Source organism: Melopsittacus undulatus, chromosome 9, assembly GCF_012275295.1.
Source record: "Melopsittacus undulatus isolate bMelUnd1 chromosome 9, bMelUnd1.mat.Z, whole genome shotgun sequence".
In the NCBI taxonomy this organism is placed as follows: domain Eukaryota; kingdom Metazoa; phylum Chordata; class Aves; order Psittaciformes; family Psittaculidae; genus Melopsittacus; species Melopsittacus undulatus.
In genome coordinates this window covers 3,832,250-3,855,364 of record NC_047535.1, presented here as the reverse complement: position 1 = coordinate 3,855,364, position 23,115 = coordinate 3,832,250, and the positions used below count along the sequence as shown (strand labels likewise).

The window sequence follows — 23,115 nt, the reverse complement described above, 5'->3', positions numbered from 1 at the left end:
ATATTAAGACTATTTAGACTGATATAAAGTAGAGACCAATATGTGGTACATTTATCCACCTGTTTTCCAGATTTAGACTATTTCTCATCAGAGTGCATATCTTAAGTTGAGTAAGAAAATTCTTTCAAATTAAAAAAAAACCCAAACAAAAAAACACCCACAAAACCCCCAATCAAACAACCCTCTGTCCCCACAAAAACATAGCTATTAGGAGATAATGAAGATGGTCTAAACAAACAGCAAAATCTAAACCAAACCAGGTTTCATCTAAGCTATATGCATTCTTTGCACTTCTGTTAGCATAAGTAATCTGATTTTAAACAGGTACTGAGCTTTATCTGAGCAGTCTCTACCAGGCAAAGGCAGTCACTTTACATTGCCATTGGTAGCCATATTTTATGGTTTGTATGTGGTTGACTGGCTAGCTCCTATTTTATTAAAGAAACCAGTATTAATTTAAGGATTATAATAAAGTTGCAGCTGTTCTTCTTTGGTAATCTGTATTGATAGGGCTGTCTCTGGATGACTGTTATAAAGGTGCCATCACTCACTAGAGAATAGCTGTTCTAAGTATATCAATGCATATTTAAGAAACTGGAACTCATTGCCCATGACTTCAAGGCTGAAAGCCCTAGGTCACTAAAAGGGTTTTAATTACTTCACTGTCCAGAATTATGGGGTATTAATCCCCAGAGGATAGTAAAAGGCATATAACTCTCTTTCCTATGCTATTGGTAAAAAAGAGGAGAAATAGTTTCAGTGTGTCTATAGTCAGTTGAAGTTACTCTGAGTCACCATTTCTGATTTTGAATGGAGGCTAAATTAGCTCCTTTTGTCAGACAGAATATGTTACCAAACTACAGACATATGGTCTGGAATAGTTCCTTAGGAGCAGAGTGGGTGGCAGACACAATGCCATATTGTTCAAAATACTACTTACTTACATTAAGGAAAATGGGAGCTGGCAGCTAGTATTATGCCACAGTTTTATAATCTAGAAAGGTCTTTATCAATGTTGTAATTCAAATGGGACAAAACCAAGAAGGAAGTAAGGGCTCATACAAAGTACATAAGCCAGGCAGTCAGTACTGCACTACCTAAGAGCCTCCTCAAGCCCAGTTATGGGATGACTTGTAACCTGTTTAAGCTCAGGCATGACTTGTAACCTGTTTTAAGCTCAGACTGTTAAACTTCCCAGTAACAAAGTGCTCAGGAATTCACATGAGCAATTTCTGAAAGGATACACAGAGCACAATACGAAAACAAATATCTTTGACTTTTCTGGTTTGCTCTCAAAACCAAGAAATTGTCCCCAACATGTGCAACATCCAGGCATATATTTATGCTATTTCTGTTGTGTTCAATAGAAAGAAAGGTCAGACCCCAGCTGTAACTAGACGGATGGTTTGCGTGAAAAGGAGAACCCTTTCAAGCTCTCTAAAAGTGAATTTCCCTCTGGCCTCAAGAACAGAAGATTCTGCCTTAACTATAACAGGTTCCACAATATGCTTGCATAAATCAAAGAGCTGTGTATACATGACACTTCCCCTCTTCACTATTTATATTCACTTGGAATGAAAAATAGCTCACCACCTGCCTCGTTTCTATCATAATGTAACAGGCCACAGAGTTAACACCCTTTGATATGAATGACAGAATGAAATGACAAAAATGGTCACTCTTAGACAATGAAGATATTTGGAAACTCACCTGGAACTTTTCCATAAAAAACATAAACATCTCATAAATAGATGAAAACATGTTATTTCAAGTATGTGTATTGTAATGAAAAAACAAATGCAACAGACTTCCATTCCAAGCTTACAAGTACTAAAATTATGGAACTGTGTGGACAAGAGTAAATGGATTTAACATTTTATTAAAGTTTTAAAGTAAATTTATAGGAACAAAGGAGCTTTACTGACCATATGGGGCCTCTCTACAACATGCGGTGTTGTTCCAACACACAGAAGACTGTGGGACTTCCCCTCAGAAAAATAAACAGGTAAGAGAGGAGAAAAAATATAACATTAGGCATTAACAGTCACATTAAAGAATTAGAAGTTTGGAAGTAGGAACAGCTTCATAATAAGCTTAAACCCACTGTTTTCAGGTGAATGAATAACAGCTTTTGGTCTGCTGAGATCCAGTGAATCATTGGGAATACTTTTGAAAATTATTACAAACTCAGAAAGTCTGTGGGTTGAATTGAAGGGAAGTGAAGATGAAAAGAAACCACATCTTGGGCCAGGCAGAAAGATGGAGAAACAACCCTCATACAGCCTCAATGACAGCAGAGGGCGGTAGTAAAAAATAATGCTATTGAGGTCATACAAAAATAGACCAAAGAGCATTTCATGCCATTTGATTCCTGAAATTAATAGACATCCATGTACTGGCTAAGTTTGCTACACAAATTTTACTGATTTTCTGGTTTAAAGTGAAGCAAAATGAGATAATTTTTAAGTGATTTTACTTGAATTAAATCAGTCAAATTGAAGGAATTTCATTAAGTGAATTCCAAAAGATAAACATTTTATTTATTAATGGATTTGGAATTAATTTGAAAGCCTTGATTATCTTGTCAACAAGAGGCAACACAAAATATCTCTGTGTCAGCTTCATGCACCTTCAGCAGTCATTAAAGAAGAAATAACAATTGAATAAGCCATGGAGAGCTGGCTGTGTCCTTTGTGGTTATCCCATATTGAGATTGCCTGATGGAGCAGAGGCAGAAATGTTGGTTCTGTCTATTGTTATATGTGCTGAGCACATGAACAGAGGAATTTGGTTTCTGGGGCAGCCAGTGAGACATTGTTCTTTTTCCACTGAGATTAATTACATCAGTGGGAATTTCGAATGAGCACAAACTGCATGATCAGGGTCAAAATCCAGTGCTCACTTATCCTCTGTTAGGGTTGTTCCATTCAAACAGCAGTTTGTCCAAATTACTAGTACTTTCCATTACTTCTTAGGAAATCTATTCCACAATATAACCAATGTGTTTACCAGGAAATTTCCCTCAAAAAATGAGTTCAGCCTAAATCAGCGATACACTGTTTTAAAAGCTTCTATTTTGAACAATGCTGATTTGAACCATACCAGGCAGTACAAGGAACTTTCTTTAAAATTAGCTTTTTCACCAGCATTACTGTGTCAGTGAAAAATGAGTCAGTTAAAGCTTAACAACAATGATAAATAAACTGAAAATGAAAATACTTAGCCAAAGGTGGATGATTGTCTATAAATACCGACATGATGGCACTCAGCATGCAGGAGCTCCATCTGCCTTCCAGTTTTTGGTACTGCTGCAGAACCCGGAGTTGTAAGGAAAAGGTTTGTGGAATCAAAAGTAGCAGTACTGTGATGAGTCATTATAACTTTATTCCACTCAACTTCATCATTACATCAAAGTTACTAACTGGAAGTTACGAAAAACCTCCTAAGAAGAGCCAGGACTTTCTGGTGAATGGATTCTTTTTCCATCAGTAAAACCAGAACATTTTAGTGTGCTTATTTCTTCCTGATAGAAGAAACAAATCAATGAAGGTATGCTGAAAACGCTCCTATGGAAAGAAAAGATCCCCCATGCTGGAATCCTGCCACGTAAGGGAGAGTTTTTCTATTTTCCTAGACCATTTCAAACATCCCAAGCATGGATTAAGTAGATTCCCCTGTCTGACAATGGGAAAGAACTTCAGTAGCTGCAAGACCTGGCAGATGTACCAGACAGCCCAGTGGGTTACTACTGCTTTGCACACTTCTGCATGTCATATGTTAGCCTCTAGTATCCACCAACCCTTCCACAAGCAGGACCTAAAGAAAGCCAAAATTGCATCTGTTGATTGATCTATTGATTACTTGTGCTTAAAAGATTTCTCCAACCCATGAGACCTCTTTGTACCAGGTGTAATTGCATAAGCTTAGTGTTCAGTGGTTTTGCTTCAGTAATTTTCAGAACGTCCAAGAAGTCCCATCTTGTACTGCTGGTTAACATGCTAAAGAGCAAAGGTTAAAAATACTTGCTAGTTGTCTGACCTTAAAGGAGAATCATTCATTTCCTGTCATGCATCAGTCACACTAAATTTTTCTGCTGCTAAAAACTGACCTTTAATTACTCAGTGAATAATTTTAGCATAATCCAAACTTTAAAAGTTTGATTTAATGCACATGATGCAAGGTAAATGGTATCCACAGTACTGGGTGGGAATGACTCACCCAGGATTATTAGGGATTCTGAACCTCGGTATGTTAAGAACTCAAATTCAAAAGCTCACTAAGACATTTTGGGTATCTTGAGTTCTGCAAAACTGAGAGTTGGGAATTTTGTCACAAAAACCTCAATAGAAAGAATTTCATCATGTTTCACTCAGCAAAACAAAAGAAAACGGTTGTATAAAGCTTTACTATACCTAAGGTATTTTTGACTGTATCTTCCCAAAGTTGTTAGCCTCAAATAGATACCTTGTGTGATAAATCTGATACCATTATGTGTTTTTACTCACACTACATTCACCTGGCTTGTATAAGTTTGGCACAAAAAAGGGATCACTGATGGACCTCTGCCCGTTTGTTCCAGTAAACCAACTGAAGGTCAGTGCTCAAGACACCAGCAACAGCAAACTACTTAAATAGACCTACTTCTTCAAAGTTGCACATCAAAACAAGTTTTATTAATTTCTTTATGTATGCACACATCAGATCAGTCATCCTTCCGAGTGTGATTTAAATTTCAAGCCCCTCTGTTCCTTTTTCTCACAAGCACAAATTAAGAATTAAGCTGGGATAAGGAAACAGTAAAAATCTAGTTAAGCAAAGAGTATCCTACTAGTCCCACTTGCTAAATGGGAATGACTTGGCAACCGTGAGCAAGCACTTAACGGAAGATCAGATGCCAATGCCCCTTGCTCTGCTCATCATTTTTAGCCTTGTGACTACACAGAGAGGACTGTACACCTGTGCTGTGCAGGATCAGAACTTGAGAGATCAGCTTACAGATCTGAGAGAGCAGCACAGAATTTGATGACATAAGTCTGGGAGATTGTGATGGCATTGGTCAAGGATAAAAAAAAACAGACGGAGAATGAATGAGTGTGACGACTGCAGCCTACGCAAGGCAACGAAAAGAATCCTGAGTGACTGCTTCAGGAGGAAAGACACAAGATAAAGTGACATGTGAACATTCAAATCATATCAGAAATTATTGCTGATATCATAAAGCTACAAGGTAACTGGCCCTATACAGCTGATGTGAAAGTGGTACAGCTCTGGAACAAGCAAGAAATACATAACCCAGTTGAGGTCGGTGGGGATGTTTGTTTGCCTTGGCAAAGAACAGTTAATTCATCTCATTCTTCTGAAGAGCAGTCTGGAGGGAATAATAAACATTATTATCAGCAGGGAGAAGGCATTTTAAATACTGCTATTAGGAATCCTCTCACTTGGAAAACAAACGACATTAAAAAAATAATCTTTCAGATCCTCAGTTTTAGAAGTCCCCACTGAAATATTGACAACTCCTATGGTACTTTATTAACATCTTTAGTAGTTTTGGCGATCCTAAACTGCTCCTGCAGTTTACGTTGAATCCATGTGTGCAGTATGTTTTATAATCACTGAAGGCACCACCCTGAGAGCTGAATTTGTTTCTGTGACAGAGCAGAATCAAAGACACTTTAGCAGTGTCCTGATCTCTTTAGCCCCTTCGTTGGTGTGAACAGAAAAGCAGAAACAAACAGAAATTTGCTATCAGAAATACCAGAGTGCAGTGATCTTCTTCCTGTCTCAAAAACCCCCATCACATTATGAAGTATGTGTAAAGACACACATTAAGTATGCTGGCTCTGTTAAGAGCAGGTTTCCCAAGAAAAAAACTTCATCTTTTGTTTCAGTAATTCAGTGGAAGAAAGCAGAACAGTTTCTGTCCTGATCAATGATTTAATATCCTGGAGAAGAACATTTGGGCTGATCTATCACTGAATTCCCTCCAAGGAATGTGTTGCTAACTGTGCTCATATTCAGCTTCTACTCCAGTCTGAAATATGCTTAAGTTTTAATTTCTCAGATATTTATAACGTGGGACCAAAGTGACATTAAGAAGTGTGATGCAGTTGCTGTTTTTAAAGCCGTGGTGGTATAGAAGCAGGCCACTTCCTGGAGTTTAACGTTGAGATGAGAAAATAGACAAGTACTATCAACCACGGTAAGCAATAATGTGTGCAACATGGTATGATAAATATGGAGGATGCTGAATTTTGAAGGGTAAATTAGTTCATCTCAAATTCTTTCAACAAAATCCAATCTATGTATTTGAGAAAAACAACTCCCCAAAGAGTAGCGAGTAACACTGAGCGAATACACTTGTCCAAATTAATTATTGCCTTTCAAGTGCAGGAAAATGACAAATGAGCAATTTAGGACTGCTATTCCTTATTTAGAACTGAAAAAGAGAGAAATGAGCCTGCAAGAAAAACCAAACAAAACAACATAGAAGTTTGTGTTGGATCTTAAGCTTTTCCCACACGTTGCTTTGTTTCAAGTGGAAGTTCTGTGAATATATAGTAGAGAAAAAATACCTTCTGTAAGGTATTGAGGTATTCATCTTCTGCGTTCAGCTGCTTGGCTGCCCTGCAGAACTGCTTTGAATCTTGTTAAGCCAAGTTTATGGTCATTAGTCTGTGGAAACTAGAAAGAGGATTTCTGCAGCTGGGATTCCTTTTTTAGGCAGCTGGTCGGGCTGATCTTCATCAAAGAACAGCTTTTTAACAGCCAACAATGGTAAATACTCTGAGTATAAGGGAATCTGCAGTCATTAGACTACTGACATAACACAAGACCTTCACTATGATAGGATTTATGTATTGGGTTATCTCAGTATGCGTGAATACAAACTCAAGACCAGGTGAACAGAACATGGGTAAATTGATCTTCCTTAATTCCTGTTTCAACAGGCCAACTATCATGGCTAAAAATGCCCATGACGGGGAGGCTGCAGGTGTAGGCAGGATTACCTCAGGATCTCCTGTTAGCAAAGGAATACCAGGTCTTGTAACCCGCACCAAAATTTGGCTGGGAAGATGGTCTCTGGCCACCACAACTTTAACGTACAAATGAAACTCTCCTTCAAAACCTGTTAAGCAGGGCTATAACGATCTGTTCTTAATGCCACTCGCTATGCAAAGCCCTGTCAAGGCAACCTGAGCTATCTGTTGTCACCAGGACACCCACTGAGGCGATGGAGACTCCCACCCCTCACCGCAAGTAGAGGGGCGACTCGCTGAGGTACAGCACCCTCCCATTGGCTGATGAAGGCGGGGGCTCAGGCCTCGTAATGAGGAGGGAACTTCTGATTGGGTAGTGGCCGGTGGAGTGCTTTGTGATTGGGTGAGAGGCGGGCGTTGGTGGTAAGGGGGCGGTGTCGTGCGGGACGCGAGGGAGGGGTGGTGCGCGGCGGGGCGGTGTCTCGCGAGAGTTGTGAGGCGGCCGCAACGGTCTCGCGTGGCGGCGGCGGCGCGCTCCGCCCCCGGGTGCTTGGGCCGGTGGTGGCGCCGAGCGGAGCCGATCGCGGCTGAGCTGAGGCGGCACCGGTGAGTGACCGGAGGGATGGGGTCATGGCGGGTGTCGGGGCCTCCGCCGCTCTACCCGCTGTTGTCTGTCCGCCGGACCTCGCCTTCTCCGGGAGGGGTGTGAGCCCTCGCCGCCACCTCCGGGCCGAGGCCGTTTCCCTCCCTGCCCCTCTCCGGTTCCTCTGCAGTTGTGAGGGGGGTCTCCCGCCGCCTCCTCGTCAGCCCTCGCAGGCTCTGCCTGTGGCAGCCCCGCACGCCCGGGACAGCCCGGCCTCCCGCAGCCCCACCTCATAGCCCCTCATCCGCCGGTGTGCTCCCCAGCAACCCCCCTCAGCTGGGGGCGGCCCGTAGGTGTGGAGGGGTCTCCGTGCCCTCCCGGTGTCACCCCATCGCGCCCTGTCGTGTGCACAGTGCGGGCTTATTTCTGCCTTCATTCTCTGGGGAGCGGTGGGGTTCTCCGCTGAACGACCTGACCCCTCGCAGGGCAGTTAACTTGTCCTCATCTTCCCTTTTAACTTTTAAAGATCGCGATTATGTCTCGTCCTTCTTGCTAATGTTGTGTCTCATCTCTGGGAAGAGATTATTTAGAGAGGAAAAGTTTGGCTGGTGGCGAGAGGAGGGTTTTCCTTTTAAGTAAGAGCCAAAATAGAGTATGCGATGAGTGGATTTTGCATATGTGGGTTTGCGTGTCTGAGTATTCATGTGTGCCACGGCTGAGTATGGCCCAGTTTGTCTATGGAGTCACAACTCTGAAGTCTGCAAATGCAAAACACCTAAAAAGCATCTCTGGACAAGTTGAAAGGCTGTTAGATATTTATGGATGTGTTTTGTGACTTCCCACTGTTCCTTAAACAAAATACTTGAGAGGAAGATGAGCTTTCCGTTACCATTTCTTATATTGCATCAATTAATGCATGAATGCGCTCAGACTATGCACATGAAACATTCAAACGCTTTTCCTTGAATTCTTTGAATGCTGATTACAGATGCATAGTTTGAAATTGTAGTGGCTTAATTTCCTCTATCTGCTGAATTAAGGGAGCTTTGATGTTGCTGATGCCAAGGACCAGCAGTGTGTGTACCCTGTCTCTTCAAGATACCTGATAAAGACAACTTATTACAGCATAGTGTTCTCACACAAATACTGTTTAACCAAAGTTAGACTGATCCTTTCTAGTCTTACATAGAAGTCCCAACAGGGTGATCATTTGTTTGCAGAACTGATCTTAGCATGGCTTGGATTGTGGATAAGCTTAGGTAAGGTGTGCAGGATATTACATCTAAGTTGTGATTAGTAGTAGTAGTGTTTATGGGACTCTTAAGAAAATAAATGCTGTATTCTTCCAAAAGGACATAGGTCACTGGCAGAAGCTGCTTATCCACAAATCAAGGGAATTACTGAAACTGATAAAGCAGTTTTATTTACATGTATGGTCTAGTTGCCACTTTTCAGCTGACAGTTTAAGGTGTTTTGTTTACCACTATATAATTGTAACTCAGTACCTTCACTTCCAGTGTCTGTTATGATGAGAAATCTCTCCTTCATTAAAGAAGTGAACTAAAGCAGAAAATGTTATTGGTGGGAAGAAGTCAGAATTCCTTGCCTTTCATTAATGGGAATTTATTTGTACACATGAGTCAATAGCAAACTGGTAACTCTGAATTAGTAAGTAGTCTGGCTTTATTATGTTTTCCTGACTTCTGGGATAACAGTGATGCTACATCTTTTCAGCTATCTAAACCTCGAGAACATAATAATGACTAGAATTTTGGTTATACAGGCAAAACAAGCTAAATAAAGTCAAGTTTAAGTTAATTTTTAATTTGTCTTCGTATTTGTGTTTTCTGGTTTTGAAGTTGTCAGTTAAAGCATGACATTTAGTTCTTTCTTGTTTTATTTTTAGTAGAGACCTGAAAATCTGCTGTCACATCCACCTATAAGTTTTCTTCCTGGAAATTTCACATTTCTCATATATTAGTTTATTGTTTTAAAATGGCCTTACTGGCTGACCTTCCCCAATATCTCTTCCAATTGATTACATTCTTCCAGTAGTTTTATATAGAAAAGGTTAACAAACTTTTGTCATTCTCCTTACAAGCTACTTAAAGCCATTTTAGCCACCTGTTAAATTCTCCTCTAATAAGTGATGTATTTTTCTTATCTATGGATTCTTCTTTCAGTATGCTTCACAGAATAAATAGGTGCAGGACATCAGTAATGGTACTAGAGAGAGTTTTCCTTATATTCTGGTGGCAACTTCTTATTATCTGAATTTCAGATAATATAAAATTATCTGAAAGGTCCAGTGAAAATGGGTGGAAAAAAGCATTACATATATCTTAAACTCTTGTTATTGCCAGTCTGATAACATGTTAAAACTTCATCTCATCCAGAAAATAGTCAGACTTGCTTCTAGCATATCTTGTGATATGGATGTTCTGGGTACTTTATTTATGTATTAATTGGAATAAGTGTGTTTAGGTAAGTTATCAGATAATATGTAATGACTAACACTTGCCTCGAAAGAGCTCATGACATACACCTGGTTAATGTTTTGTTTGTTTTTTTTCTCTTTTTGTCTCCTAGAAATGGGTCTGCTTTCAGAAGATGCAATGCACTAGATGTGCTGCTTAGTCATGGCATCAGAACTATGTAAAACAATCTCTGAGGCAAAGCTGGAAAGGCACAAGAACTTGTTCTTAAATTATCGAAATCTCCATCACTTCCCTTTGGAGTTACTGAAAGATGAGGGGCTGCAGTACTTGGAGAGACTTTATATGAAACGAAATTCCCTGACCACATTGGTACGACAACCTCTTTATTGTGTAATGTTTACTGTCTGTATGTTTAGGAATTCTGATTTTTGAAACAGAAAAAACAAGACAATTTACAAATCAGAATAATCTAATGCCAAATCTGATCCTGAATGTCATCAATCGTGAAATATAAGTATTTGGTTGTATTATGTTTAAAGTTGCATAGGTAATGTAGAGAATAAATGAAAGCTTATAACATTTTACGTTTACTCAGTTGAAGCTCTTTGAAGATCTGCTGAGGGTTTTCTGGTGGAGTATATTGTTTTGGGATTTATTTTTTAACTGCTATAAATTTTGCTCACATTAGTGGTGAAGCTAGGGGCTGCTGTTGATAAGAGAAAAGCACAAAAGAAAATATTGAATTTCAGGGTTGTGGGATTTTCTGTGATGTCTTCTTGTTGTTTTGTTTTTTCCTTGAACTGAAGAAATTCTTACCCTGAATGAATGCTGTAATCTCAGAATTCAGTGTGGGGTAGTTAATTTACTGTATGAGACATTCTGAGCTGGTAAGATTCTCTACAGAGAGTCAAAACTTGCTACTGTTGATAGACTCAAATGACCAAATAATTAAGGTTTTTTTTTTGCTTTTTATTATCTTGGGCTTGTATGAGAGATAAAATAATAGCCAGGGCAGAGGAGTTGGAGGTCTCAACTACTTAAAATTCACCAAAATTATGTTTTTCAGTGCTTCCTAGAAAAAGTTCAGTACTCAAGTTTAAGGAATAGTGTTTAAAGTTTTCTCTACAATACAAGGAAATCCTCAATAAGGGTTTTACTTCATGGGTCAAAAGCTGAAAAGACTCTTAAAGTCTTATGTTTTTTCTTCTCCTTGAATAAGTTACTTAAGTGTGCACGTGCTGCACTTCTTGGTTTTGCGAGAGTCCTTTGGTTAATAATTTAACGGTAGGATAGGATTCATGGTTCTGCATTAAGGCTGCTTTAAAAATTGACCAAAGACTGTGAACAGTTCTGCTTTGATGCTTTGTGAAATTCAGCGATTATTTTTGTGGTGTAAGGTTCATGAAGTTTGCACTGCCCAAAGAATGAAAGAATCGTAAGCAGAGTTTTGCATGTAACTTCTCTACATGTATGTGTTAGAGCTTGCTTTCAGTTTTCTCCAAGTAATTATAAATTAGAAACCAAAACTACGTCTTGCAAGTTAATAGTTTAAGTCCATTTCCTCTCAATATCTGTTACAGCCAGCAAAGATGTAAGATGCCATAAGAGTAATTAATGGTTACTGTCAACAGAAGATGTATCAAATGAGGGAGGCAGCTGTCACCCAATGCTGCTGGGTATTGTCATTATGGAAATGAAACAAAACTTAATGTAGATCCTACCTAGGCAAAGTGACTTGCAAACAGCATGAAGTAGAGCATTAGGATTCAAAATGATGGAATAACTTGCTCATAATATGACTTGATGGAATCTCATTCAAGTGCATAGCACTGTAGTTAGGAACTAGGCAAACAAAATTTGGTCTCATTCATGGAGCATCTGTTCAGCAGAATAGATTTTGGAAGTTGTAGTGGACCAAAATCTATCAAGTCAGCAGTATAGTACAAAAAAAGGCAGATGTCTTTCTGGAAATTAGAAAATTTCTCATTCTCCATTAAAAGCAGAAGGAAATAATTATTGGACACCATTAAAGCATAAGCTGGGACAAAGATTGAGCCTGGAGTTTCATACTTACGGATAACCTAGGTAAAGTGGAAACAACCTAGAAAACAGCAACAAGGGATTTTTAGAGGACATTGCCCTGTAAGAGAAGGTTGAGATGTAGGTTATTTCCTCTTACAGAAAGAGAAGAGAAAGGGGAAAAAGAGTGGAAGAGAAGTAATAGGGGAGAGCAGAAATCATCAGTATTTTTACAAAGCAATATTTTCATAATGTTTTTTTTTCATGTCCACTGCTGGTGGACATGATTTTTTTTCATGTCCACTACTTCAGTAAAGAAGTAGTAAGATAGTTACAGTGTGGGAGGATGTCATCTGAGAATAGTTGAAAACAAGTAAGTTATTGAAAGGAGATGGTTCAGCCTTTTGCTCCTTTGTTTCTATGCAGCATGATGAGTATTAGGTCATCAAGAAATACTTCAAATTGAATATGAATTATTAGCAGTCATCAAAACTAAATCTGCATCATGTTTTTTTTAAAGTCAGGTGGTACTTTTGTCCAACCAGTTCATTCCTTTAGAGTTCTGAAAAATGTTGACTGAATCAGCTGTTTTCTTTGCTCTTCTAAAATGACTTTAGTCCTCAACAGATGGCTTTTATGAAAACATCTGGAATAGTTACAGTGACAGAATTTACAGATACCTTGCCTAGAATAATTTCTTTGTGTCTTCATTTGCAAGATGGTAATGATAGAGGGCCCTGACATAATGAGCATATCAGGAAGCTATAGAGCACACCCAGCATCGGGTCTTTCAACTTCTCATTTAGTGTTTGATACCATTAGCCTTACAGTAATCCTATTTCCCCATCTATTAAAAGGAAATATATGTTTGCCTTGGTGGCACAGTCAAAAGCATGATCTAGTGATATCCAAGAACAATTATTCTTAATTTACTGACTCATGTATGTGTGATACTTTCCTGATCAGACACATCAGCAGGTTCACTTTCTGAGAAGTATCCAGTGGGTGTGAGGGCGAGACAGACTGGTGGCAGAATTGGTGATTCATTTCTCATCATTGTTGTCATGTCAGCACTAGCCACCAGTTTGTGGATTGTGGATAGCTTTGTTGTAGAATGTTGCATTGAGCAACTTTGACTCAGACCCGTTGTTATTGTGGTGTTCAAGAAGATAAGCAGAATTTCTATTATAGACTTGCTGAACTGTCAAGTTGGCTCTCTCCTGAGGTTAGCTCTCTTAAGGCAGGAGTATAATGTGTTTGTGATTCGGGTTAGTATCCCTATGCTAACTGGATGACAATTTGTTTTTTAACGTTCCCTCTTACTAAATTAAAGCTTGAACTTTTTGTGCTTGCCTGTGTTGCAGTCTTTCCGTATTTTCTTAGTTTAATCTTTTCTCTTTGACCATTTAAGATTCAGTGCAGAGATCGATGTACCGTAGGAAATCTTCCAGTAGGTGGCAACAGCTGATCAGTTACAGCCTATTCCTTGGGTCTTGACGTCAACAGAGCCGCTGTCTGCTGCTCCGTGGTTAAATTCCTTTTTGTACTCAGGCCTAGGATGTGGCATGTTTGCTACATAAAAACACTGTGATATTACTTCCTCAGGTTAGCCTATTCCTTAATAATAAATTTATGAACACAAAATATTTTAGATAACAATATACCTTAAATTTAAATGACAGGGAAAATTGCCGGAGTTTTTTTAACACAAAATTAACCATGTGATTGAGCTGCTGTTAAAATTAATTTGTTTCTCAATATGTGTTCTGTAAAAGCGTCCAATAAAACATATCATTGGTTAAAATAGATTTCTTATGCAGTAAAACTCTTAACCTTGAATAATTTTGAGTATGCTTACAACATGACGTGTAAAATTTGTGAAGCTGATCTTGTGATATATGTTCACGGTTATAAATGCCATCAAGAAAAAACTGCAGCTAGGGATCAGTTAGCAGTTAGAAAATGATATGCATGTGAATGTGCAAATGTGGAAATCTAGTTTGGATTCAGCACTTCTTCCTTGGTGGCAATTGATTAAGCGACGCAAAGTTGGTGGGTCACTTCCCAGTTTAGGAGCATTACAAAATAAAACACATGCGTAGACAACTTTGATAGTTCTTGTTCTGCTTCAAGTCTGTAAAGGCTGAAACTTCTTAGTGGTCTCTTGGGTTCAACTCACTTGATATATTTCAAAAGTGGGGTTCTGGTAATCCATGTTTTCAGCCTCAGAAGTCTGCCTGTCACTTGGTTGGCAACATGTTAATGTCATTTTGAGGCTGTAGTTCTGTTTGCTCACCCTTGCTATATCTCACATTGCACTGATGGAGAATGTGCAGGGATGTGGAAATAGCATATTGTATGCAAGGTCCTTGTTGCTGTTCTTTCTGCTGCTGATGTGCTTTAGTATTGTTATTAAAACGAGTTGGGTACACAATGTGTTTGTGTGTGTCTGTGTTTTGTTTTGAAACCTAAAAAATGTCTAACTCTTTTTCAGCCAGAAAACCTTGCACAGAAGCTTCCAAACCTCGTGGAATTGTGAGTTTGTGTAGGACTTTTAATATATTTTTATTATTATGATCCATCTTATCTTTAAAATAGTTCTAGAATGTATTGCTTGTACCTAAGCTACCTCTTTACGTGTGAAGGATTTCTCAAAGGGGAAGAAAGGGTAATTTGTTGTTGGTTTAAAGGAGGTATATCCAGATATATTGAGTCCCATGTTAGTATTTTTTACAATTTATTATTTACTGTGCAACTAGAACTGCTACACAAGTGCCTACACTGCTGAAGGAAAAAATACTTGACACTCAACTCCTGTGTACACTGCTGTCACCCTGATAAAGCACTGGAACCTCAAAATGCAATGGTCAGGTGGTTGTAACAGACCTAGAATAACAGGTTACTGCCTCCAGCCCATCCCTAGTTGCTCATTTCCACCCCAGCTACCCATGGGTATTATGATCTTAGTCTTGCTCACTGTAGTAATCAGTTCTTTTGGAAGCAAGGCACAGATTGTCTAACAGGAGCAGGAATTATCAAGTAGGGTAGTAACTATTTCATGGTGGTTGCTATGGGTAGAGCAGTTTATCCAGTCTCGTCCAAAGAATGGATGTCACATGAACTCTGTTATCATGGCTACTAATTTTAAGCTGTAAGACTCTCAGTCAGTGTTTCCTTCTCTCCCATTTTCTTCTTGTGAGGTTATTATTTCTTTCTATGGTAGGATTGGTGTAGGGATGTTAAAAGGGACATCCCCTTTTTCCCTTTTAACTCCTTTGGCTCACTTTCAGTTGAGTAAGTGATGGACCATTGATTCTGTTTATTTAATGGAAAGCTCCAAGCAGAAGGAGGTATGTATGTGAGCAGTCTAATGCATTCAGATGTCTGATCTTGTCATCTTAATTTGGCCCTTGAAACCACACCTTTCTGGTACGCATGACCACAGTATAATTGAACTATTTTGTAGGTCACTGCAGTCTCTGACTTGCTTGAGAGGCAGTCTTGTCTCATCATGCCTGAGAATATGTTTATGCTCTGAAGCAGTAAAATAAATATTTTTGTATTTGATATACTTAGTATTTAATGATTTGCCATGGGGCATCAGGATATCTCCATGTTATCTGATGGTGCTTTTAGGAAAACCTGTATAAATTACAGCTTAGTCATCTCATACAAACACTGCATTGTAGGAGTCAAACCTCATTATTTAGGGTCCAGCAGGTTTAGCTGTGCCATCATTACCCCACACATTCTGGTGGTCTAGAGAGAGCTGCAGTGGGCTTGTGGTTTGTGTAGCTCTAGTAGTACAAGTCAATGTTTGATCAGACAGTGAGAAATGTTTTGTTGGCAGACAAAGACCACAAAATAAAGATTTACTTAAAGAGTAATTTGTTGCAGTGGCTTTAAATTTTGAAAGACAAATTGAACTGATTTTCTTGTAAGTGGTATCCTTAAGCAATTTCACTTACGTATTTTTAAAACTTCACTATTGTCTGTTTCTTTGTATGTTGTATCCCAGCATGTTGAGATGTTAGGTGTAGATCCTCATAACATACACTGAGCTCATTTAGCTTGAGTGAAATAGTTCATAAGTGTTTTCAGGAGCTGCAGCTGCAATAAATAGAATTCTCATCCTGAGTTTTGATATACATATTCCTATAAACATATCTGCTACCCATATGTTTGTTACATTTTTAGTAAACTTTAAATGTTTTTAAAGAAAACCAGAAGGCTTAGATGCTCCATGCAGTTGAAATGTTCATATCTTTCTTATTCTACCTCTATCTCCCCAAAGAGACAGGCTTCTACTCTAGGAAATACTGCCTGAATAGAGTAGAAATAATAACGCTGTGCAGATAATTTCCATGTGTGGCTAAGCAATTGGACATTGGTTCCTGGTGTTCCTTTACAATTGGATATCAAGATTTGAAAACTTGTGACTGTCATTTTTCTACAAGACCTGTTATTTCATTTGCAGCAATATTGATTGAGAGTTAATACGTAAAATCTTCAGGTTTTTTTTATGTTACTCGTAATACGGGAAGTGCTCCAGCAGAGGGTGCTGGATATTCTTAGTGAGAGATCGGGCCATGGTGTAGCCTAAAACCATGTGTAACATTGGGTTTTTCTTTTGGAAAATGTACTCTTAAGTTTGAAAACCCCACTTGCATAGGTAGATGATGCACTTGTTTCATCAGGCAGTAATGGTCTGAATTTGTATAGGGGAAAATGTTTATAATCATATAACTTGTATATATGATTTGAGCTTTTTTTCTTGCCAGTGTTTAGTGTGGAATAACCTGGTGATCAAATATGGCTAATTTTGGTTATTCCATTTATGTTATTGTTTTTGCTTTAGCTAAAGCCTGTTATTGTAACTGTGAATGTTTTATTGTAAAGGCTTGTATGTCATTCTCTTTTATGTTAATCATTTAGTAGTGAATTTTATGTTTATCATTTAAGCAAAACTTAAGTACCTATCCACTGCCAGTTTGTACAGTTTCCACAGCTTTTGTGGTCATAGAGGAACGGCTTTGAGGGTGCTCTTTCTGTCTGAAATTGGATATTTTGCAAACTGATTATGTAGCAGAAGTCCTTGAGGGTAACAGGTGGTGTCCTCTCCTTTTTTTTCTCCTCCCCCAGGTATCTTCATTCAAATAACATTGTTGTTGTACCTGAAGGTAAGTAATCTACCAGCTTACAATAACTGGCAGGAATAATAAAATATTCATTTTTCTTCTTCGAAGAGGCCTGTTTTTCCTTTATTTTCCGATAAAACATTAAATATTTTCATACAAGCATACCAGTGTAGCGCTTAGTTGATAATATCCTTGTTTATGCTACGTTAAATTCATTTAATGAATTCTTAAATACACCTAAATGCTGCTTGCTTCAGTTCTAATTGCAGAAAGTGAAAAGGCTAAATGGCACTTATCTACAGAAAGAAAAAATCCAAAGTGTCTTCTGCTTGCCATGCAGAATACGCTGCTGGTTTAGATCATGACAGATTTGAAACCTAAAGTATTAAGAATTTGTACTAGTTTCTCTTCCTTGCCTACGTGCCTGACTTCAGGCAAGTACTTTAAACCCTTCCTGAATATATAAATTGGATAAACTCAAAGGAATGGAAAAAGTGATTTCAGAGCAGAATCATCCAAGGAGAATCTAGAAATGGCATTATTCTGTACATCACTTCTCCTTGCTGTCTCACTGCCAGCAGCACTGTTTGTTGGATAGATAAGCATTTTCACAGATTATGTTATTCAGTTGCGAGACCTGCTTTAATATGACCAAATGTGCTTAGACATAGGTGTTAGCTACTGTGGCTTTTTATCCTCTCATAGCCCTGTTGAGATTTTAACATTACTGTTGGGTCACATTGATGTTTTAATCTGCTCTCTCACAAGCCATTGGCTCCCTCGTTAAACTGCAGTTTCTAGACCTAAGTGATAATGCCCTCGAGATTGTGTGCCCAGAGATTGGCCGCCTGAGATCTCTGCGTCACCTCCGCTTGGCCAACAACCAGCTGAAATACTTACCTGCAGGTAAGCACCAGCATGTGAGGGATTACAGCAATGACAAAATCTGTTTGAACTTAATTTGCACACTGATCTGCTCTGGGTTTATTCGTATCTTACAGCTGAAGCATTGTACAACTTGCATTTAAAGACTAGGCAGGGATTGCCATTGTATGTATTGTACTAAATATAATCTGTAGTTAGAAAAAAGCCTTGCAATATGTACTTGAGGTCAAGAAAAGTCCTGAAAAATGCTTTTGAAGTGGGAAAAGATGTGTCTATTTAACAGTCTTTGCTATTGTATCAAGAAAATATTGAACTTTCTTGAGAGCACACAAAATGGCAATGACAACTGTCATTATGAGAAAACAATGTTTCTTCCAATTTTCCAGAATATAAAGGATTCCAGTCTGTCCTTTCTTTCTTTTTTGCCCAACACCCCTTTTCTTGTATTTTCTATGAAGACACATGTCTGCTAGGTTTGCCTATGGCCGTTCTACCTCACTATGACAATAAATAACAAATGTTTGTCTTGCTAGTTTAGAACTAAAAAGCACTATTTATTTAAAGTTAATGTGACACAAAGTCAGCAAAAGTTGGCCATAGGCAGATTTTGAGTGATTTTACTTTCTGGGCTTCTAAATACTCTGATAAGCAGACATAACTGATTATTGTTCTTCCATGGCCCTTACATCTTTGCAGATGAGATGATGATGATTTTTAGATTTTTTATTTTATTTTTTAGTATTTTTTTTCTGGCATATTTGTATTTTCTGTGAAGATGACAAAATCTAAGGCCATCATTTTAAACAAGTGGTCTAACTTAATCAGGGTTAGCTGTTGGCTCTAATTTTAACTAACTTCTCAGTGTAACCTTTATGTTTCGTAAGTTCACATTGCTTGTTCTCAAGAAATATTTTGCAGTTGCTCCTTGAAGTTTTGGGTGCAGAAGTCTATCTGTCCTTTCCTTGTACTTTGCTAGGCATAATAAGCTTAGTAAGAGCAAGTCAAAGGATGATTATGATTAGAAAGAAGGAAATTCATATGACTATGTAAATGCTCTGGAATGAAATTAGATAAACCTGTTAAACATTATGACCCAAGGCCAATAAAATTTCCATCAATTTTCAGATGTCCTACATTCAAAAGGAAGGAGTGACTTGAGTGTGCTTTATGTTCCTCAAAGATAATTTACCTTATGGTGCTGTACCATGAAAGAAAGACTTGTTCAAAGAAAAAGTGACACATTTTCTGCAAAACTTCACACATTAACTTTAAAAGGTTCCTAAAAAGACTTTCAAAAGGATAATTTACATTACTGAGGAGCTGATTTCGTGTCTACCACATTTGATTAGGAGCTGGTATCAGCTGCATAGGCACACTGCATTTAATTTCTCCTCAAGTTTACAGAATTCAGTACTGAGCAGTGTCCCTATGCACTTTTAGCTTTGTGTGCACAAGAATTTTGCATGCTTAGAAATAATACTGCTGTTGCCTACTACTGAATAGGAGAATTAGTGGTCTTTCAGTTTGCTGGTAAAGTACCATCAGTTCATACACGTGCCATTACTGCTATTGTTACTAATCCTGTCTGTGCAGATGCTGTCACTATCAACATGATGGGATGTCATACAGCTTGAGTGTTACCAGTCAGAGAAAGATTAGTCTTTCACTTACACTGGAGAGTTTGCCCACTGGAGAGTTAATCTACTGCATTGAGTGTTTCCTAAACATAACACTTTCTGAAGAGGGCTTCCAAGCATATTTTCATACTTTTTATTGTAGAATTGCAAAGAATTCAAAGATGACTTTATAACAAAATTTTTGAGTTTGAAAATTAAAACTTTTCATCTACAAAAATAACTTATGTTCCACAGTTGAAAAAATAGAGCAAATTAGGAAGTTCTGAAAAATTCTTTTACCCTTAATTACTTTGGTAGCATGAATCTTCGTAATAGTGTTAAATAGCTTTCTGTCAGGAAAGCTAGCAAAGTTAATAAAATGAGCTAGGATGAGGTGTGATTTTACTGCACTACACGATTTTACTGAGTTAACTGCTTTCTTTACAGCATTGTTAGGGTAAGACAGCTCTTAATTGCTTTTAATTTATAATAAGTAACCATTTAAGATACAATTTAGTTTCTGCCAGTGCAGCTTGTGCAGTTTTTAAAGATCTGCATTAAAAAAGTAGCTTTCAGGTATTAGGTGATGGTCATTTATGGAATAAACTTTTCAAAACTCATTTTCTTACAGATTTAGTCCTGCACATACCACACAAATGGCAGTGAACTGTTTATCACAGCAGGAGAGCCAGAAAGGCTGCTCACTATTCACCTTTCGTAACCAGATAGGCTAATTTGCAGCATAATGATGTCATCACATAAAAAGCTTACTTTAGAGTTGTTGCTCTGTGATTCCTCTTGTCTCTCCCTTCCCAGTGTCTGGTGTTACAAGTTCCCTCAGTTTTTGTTGAAGCTGCATGGGTATCTAGGAGGAGGATACTCTTAGTAATAGCCTTCATCAATTGCTAAAACAATGTCTTCATTACAGCTGCAGAACAGTTGGCAAATTTTGCCATTAAGTGTCTGAATAGCCACGCTTTTCTATTGAATTTGATATTTTAAGAATGATTCTGTTGTATCTTAATTGTGATTAAGAACTGAAAGAAACAATGCAGTTAATAGTGTTGTGTTGATTCATTATTCATTTTTAATGGTTTTGTTCCACAATTGTGCTCCTTTAAGTTCCTTTGTACTATTTAAGATTTGCCTTATGGAAATCTAGCATGACTCTAATTTTAAAACAATTGAAATAGTGTGCATAATGAGGCCCTATGAAGATCTTCAGACTGATTATAGACAGTTTTCAGGCTCTAACAGAGGTTGTGCTTGTGCTGTGGTTTATTTTCAATGTGATGGGCAAGATTTTAGTCTCTAAATACCTGTCTTCATAAAACTTGTGAGAATTTAATAATGAAGACCTCTCATTTTCTCAGGTTTGATCATGATTGTCCAGCTACTTTTACAAGTTACTTTAATGGGGGAGGTGGAAGAGAATAATGAAAATACATGGTGACAGCATCAATACATAAGCTTTTTTCCCCTGAAGAAATTGGGCAATACAGGAGTGATGAAGGGAAAAAGGGCAGTAGGTGAAGCATAGAAATTGTGTTCCTTGGAGATTAGAAAGCACTTTCTATGCTGTGGCAGTCTTGTAGTGTTTAGCAAACACTACCAAATCAGCGTCACCCGTGGATAAAATCATGTACTTTGGCCTCAAGGCACTTTGTTTAATTGTTCATTACCACTGAAACAATGGGACTTCCGTCAGGCAACATGAAGTTGTTGTGAGGGTTGCTGAAAGATGACTAAGCTAAACTTGATGAGAAGGGAAAAAATTGTCCAGAGTAAGTATGTTGAAATTCAAATATAATATAAAATGGCTGCAAGAAACTGCTTTGTGAAGTTCTCTTGAAGTCATGTTTTGAGTATACTCTGCATAAGGTAAATACGTGGATCAGCTTCTGCCTAATGCAGTCATCAGTGTCTAGATTCTGTGTTAATCAGAATGACTGAGAAATTCTGTCTTTTGAGAGGAGAGCTGATTAAAAAGGTTGCAGATGAGTGAGAAGATGAGATTGAATATTACAAAGTTTTGAGTACTGTTTTTCCTTGGAATGCACAGTGGGTTTTTTGTTCTGCATACTGTAAATCTCATAACTTCTGTCTTGAACTAATTTCTTGGTTCTTTTATTTGGCTCTGCTATATGTAATTCTTGAACATGAAGTCAGGTTTTGTGGAGTTTCCTGCTATTAACTGTAGCACTTAAATAATTGATTTCTTGAGGGCCATTTGGAGATATGTAATGCCAGGGATCTTGAAGAAAATCTCAGAGTTGCAGCGTAAAGAGAAGGTGGTTATTATTTCATACATGAGTTCATACATAAGCTTGACTTGCAAGTTGACATTACATTTTCATAGTAGCTAAATTTTGTTTTGAGATTTTATTCAGAGGATTTGCCTCTGTAGAATTGTAGTTAATCCTATATGAGTGAGTTCAGTTGTCAGAAGTAAATGTTGAGTCTTCTCACTTATGAATGAGTAACTTAGAAAGTTCCCCTTTGTTTCTGGTGTTTATAATGCATTTGATATTCCAACTCCTTTGATTCTTAAGAAATTATTTCCTCTTTGTGTAAGATTACTGCATCATTTGCAAAAAAATCAATCAATCCAGTGAGATGTACTGTGAGAATTATTCCTCAGAGTCCCACTGTGAGAATTATTCCTTAGTCCCACAAAGTTATCTCTGTTTTATTGTGTTGCCATTGAGGTTGGGTATGACTTTAGCCCTGGAAACTTGATTTGAAGTGGTGGCTCTTCACATTTAAATTTGGGTCTTGTCGTCAGTGAATCCATGTTTTGACTACATAAGACTTTTTGGGTTATACTCAAAGTCAGACTTAAGTTTTGTGTTTGACAAGGATTAAGTTTTTTTATTGCACATTACTTGAAAGATACTTCTCCTTAGAACTGGCAAGTTGTAGCATCTTGTTCTAAGGTTTAATTAAAAATGAGGTTATGTTTACTCAGCACATGGTGGAGTTAATTATAGATTTACTAAAATGAAAGGCTTAATGTTTTGCCAAGTCAAGAGCAAAAGCTAAGTAATTAAACAAAGAATAGGGTATGGTTTATGATCCCAGCCCGTCTTCTGGCAAAGTTCTTTTTAAGAAGGGGGGAAAAAACCTCTTATCAGCAGTTGTCTTTACATGGGGTAGACCATTTCCTTTTGTGTTTGTAGTCAGGGAACTTTGAAAACCAAGAACTGAGTGCATTGAATAGGCCAAAAAATTGAAGTGCAGTCAAATAATAGTAAACTTCATGTAAAACGTGTGATACTCTTTATTTCTGTCAAGTTAAAGTGCAGGTGACTGAGTAGCACCAACTGTCGCTGCTGCTGAAGTCGTGCACAGGATCTCTGCAGGAGACAAAGACAGGTTGAGCAAATGCCCTTTCTTCCCCAAAATAGATGTGTAGCTTCCATTTCAAATTGACATTTCTGTGTTGTCTCTTGTGAC

At 38.0% G+C, this 23,115-nt stretch overlaps 1 protein-coding gene across 2 annotated transcripts in view; it reads left to right on the top strand.

The window, feature by feature from the left end:
- The first annotated feature begins 7,489 nt into the window (after window positions 1–7,489).
- The window catches only part of LRRC28 (leucine rich repeat containing 28), a 52,756-nt gene continuing 37,130 nt past the window's right edge, over window positions 7,490–23,115 (top strand). For both annotated transcript variants that reach the window (XM_005148776.3, XM_034066123.1), the window contains exons 1-5: window positions 7,490–7,586; window positions 10,153–10,370; window positions 14,515–14,555; window positions 17,163–17,200; window positions 17,927–18,064. In XM_005148776.3, the coding sequence (XP_005148833.2) occupies window positions 10,188–10,370; window positions 14,515–14,555; window positions 17,163–17,200; window positions 17,927–18,064 (400 nt within the window). In that variant the 5' untranslated portion in view covers window positions 7,490–7,586; window positions 10,153–10,187. The remainder of the gene's footprint in view (window positions 7,587–10,152; window positions 10,371–14,514; window positions 14,556–17,162; window positions 17,201–17,926; window positions 18,065–23,115) is intronic.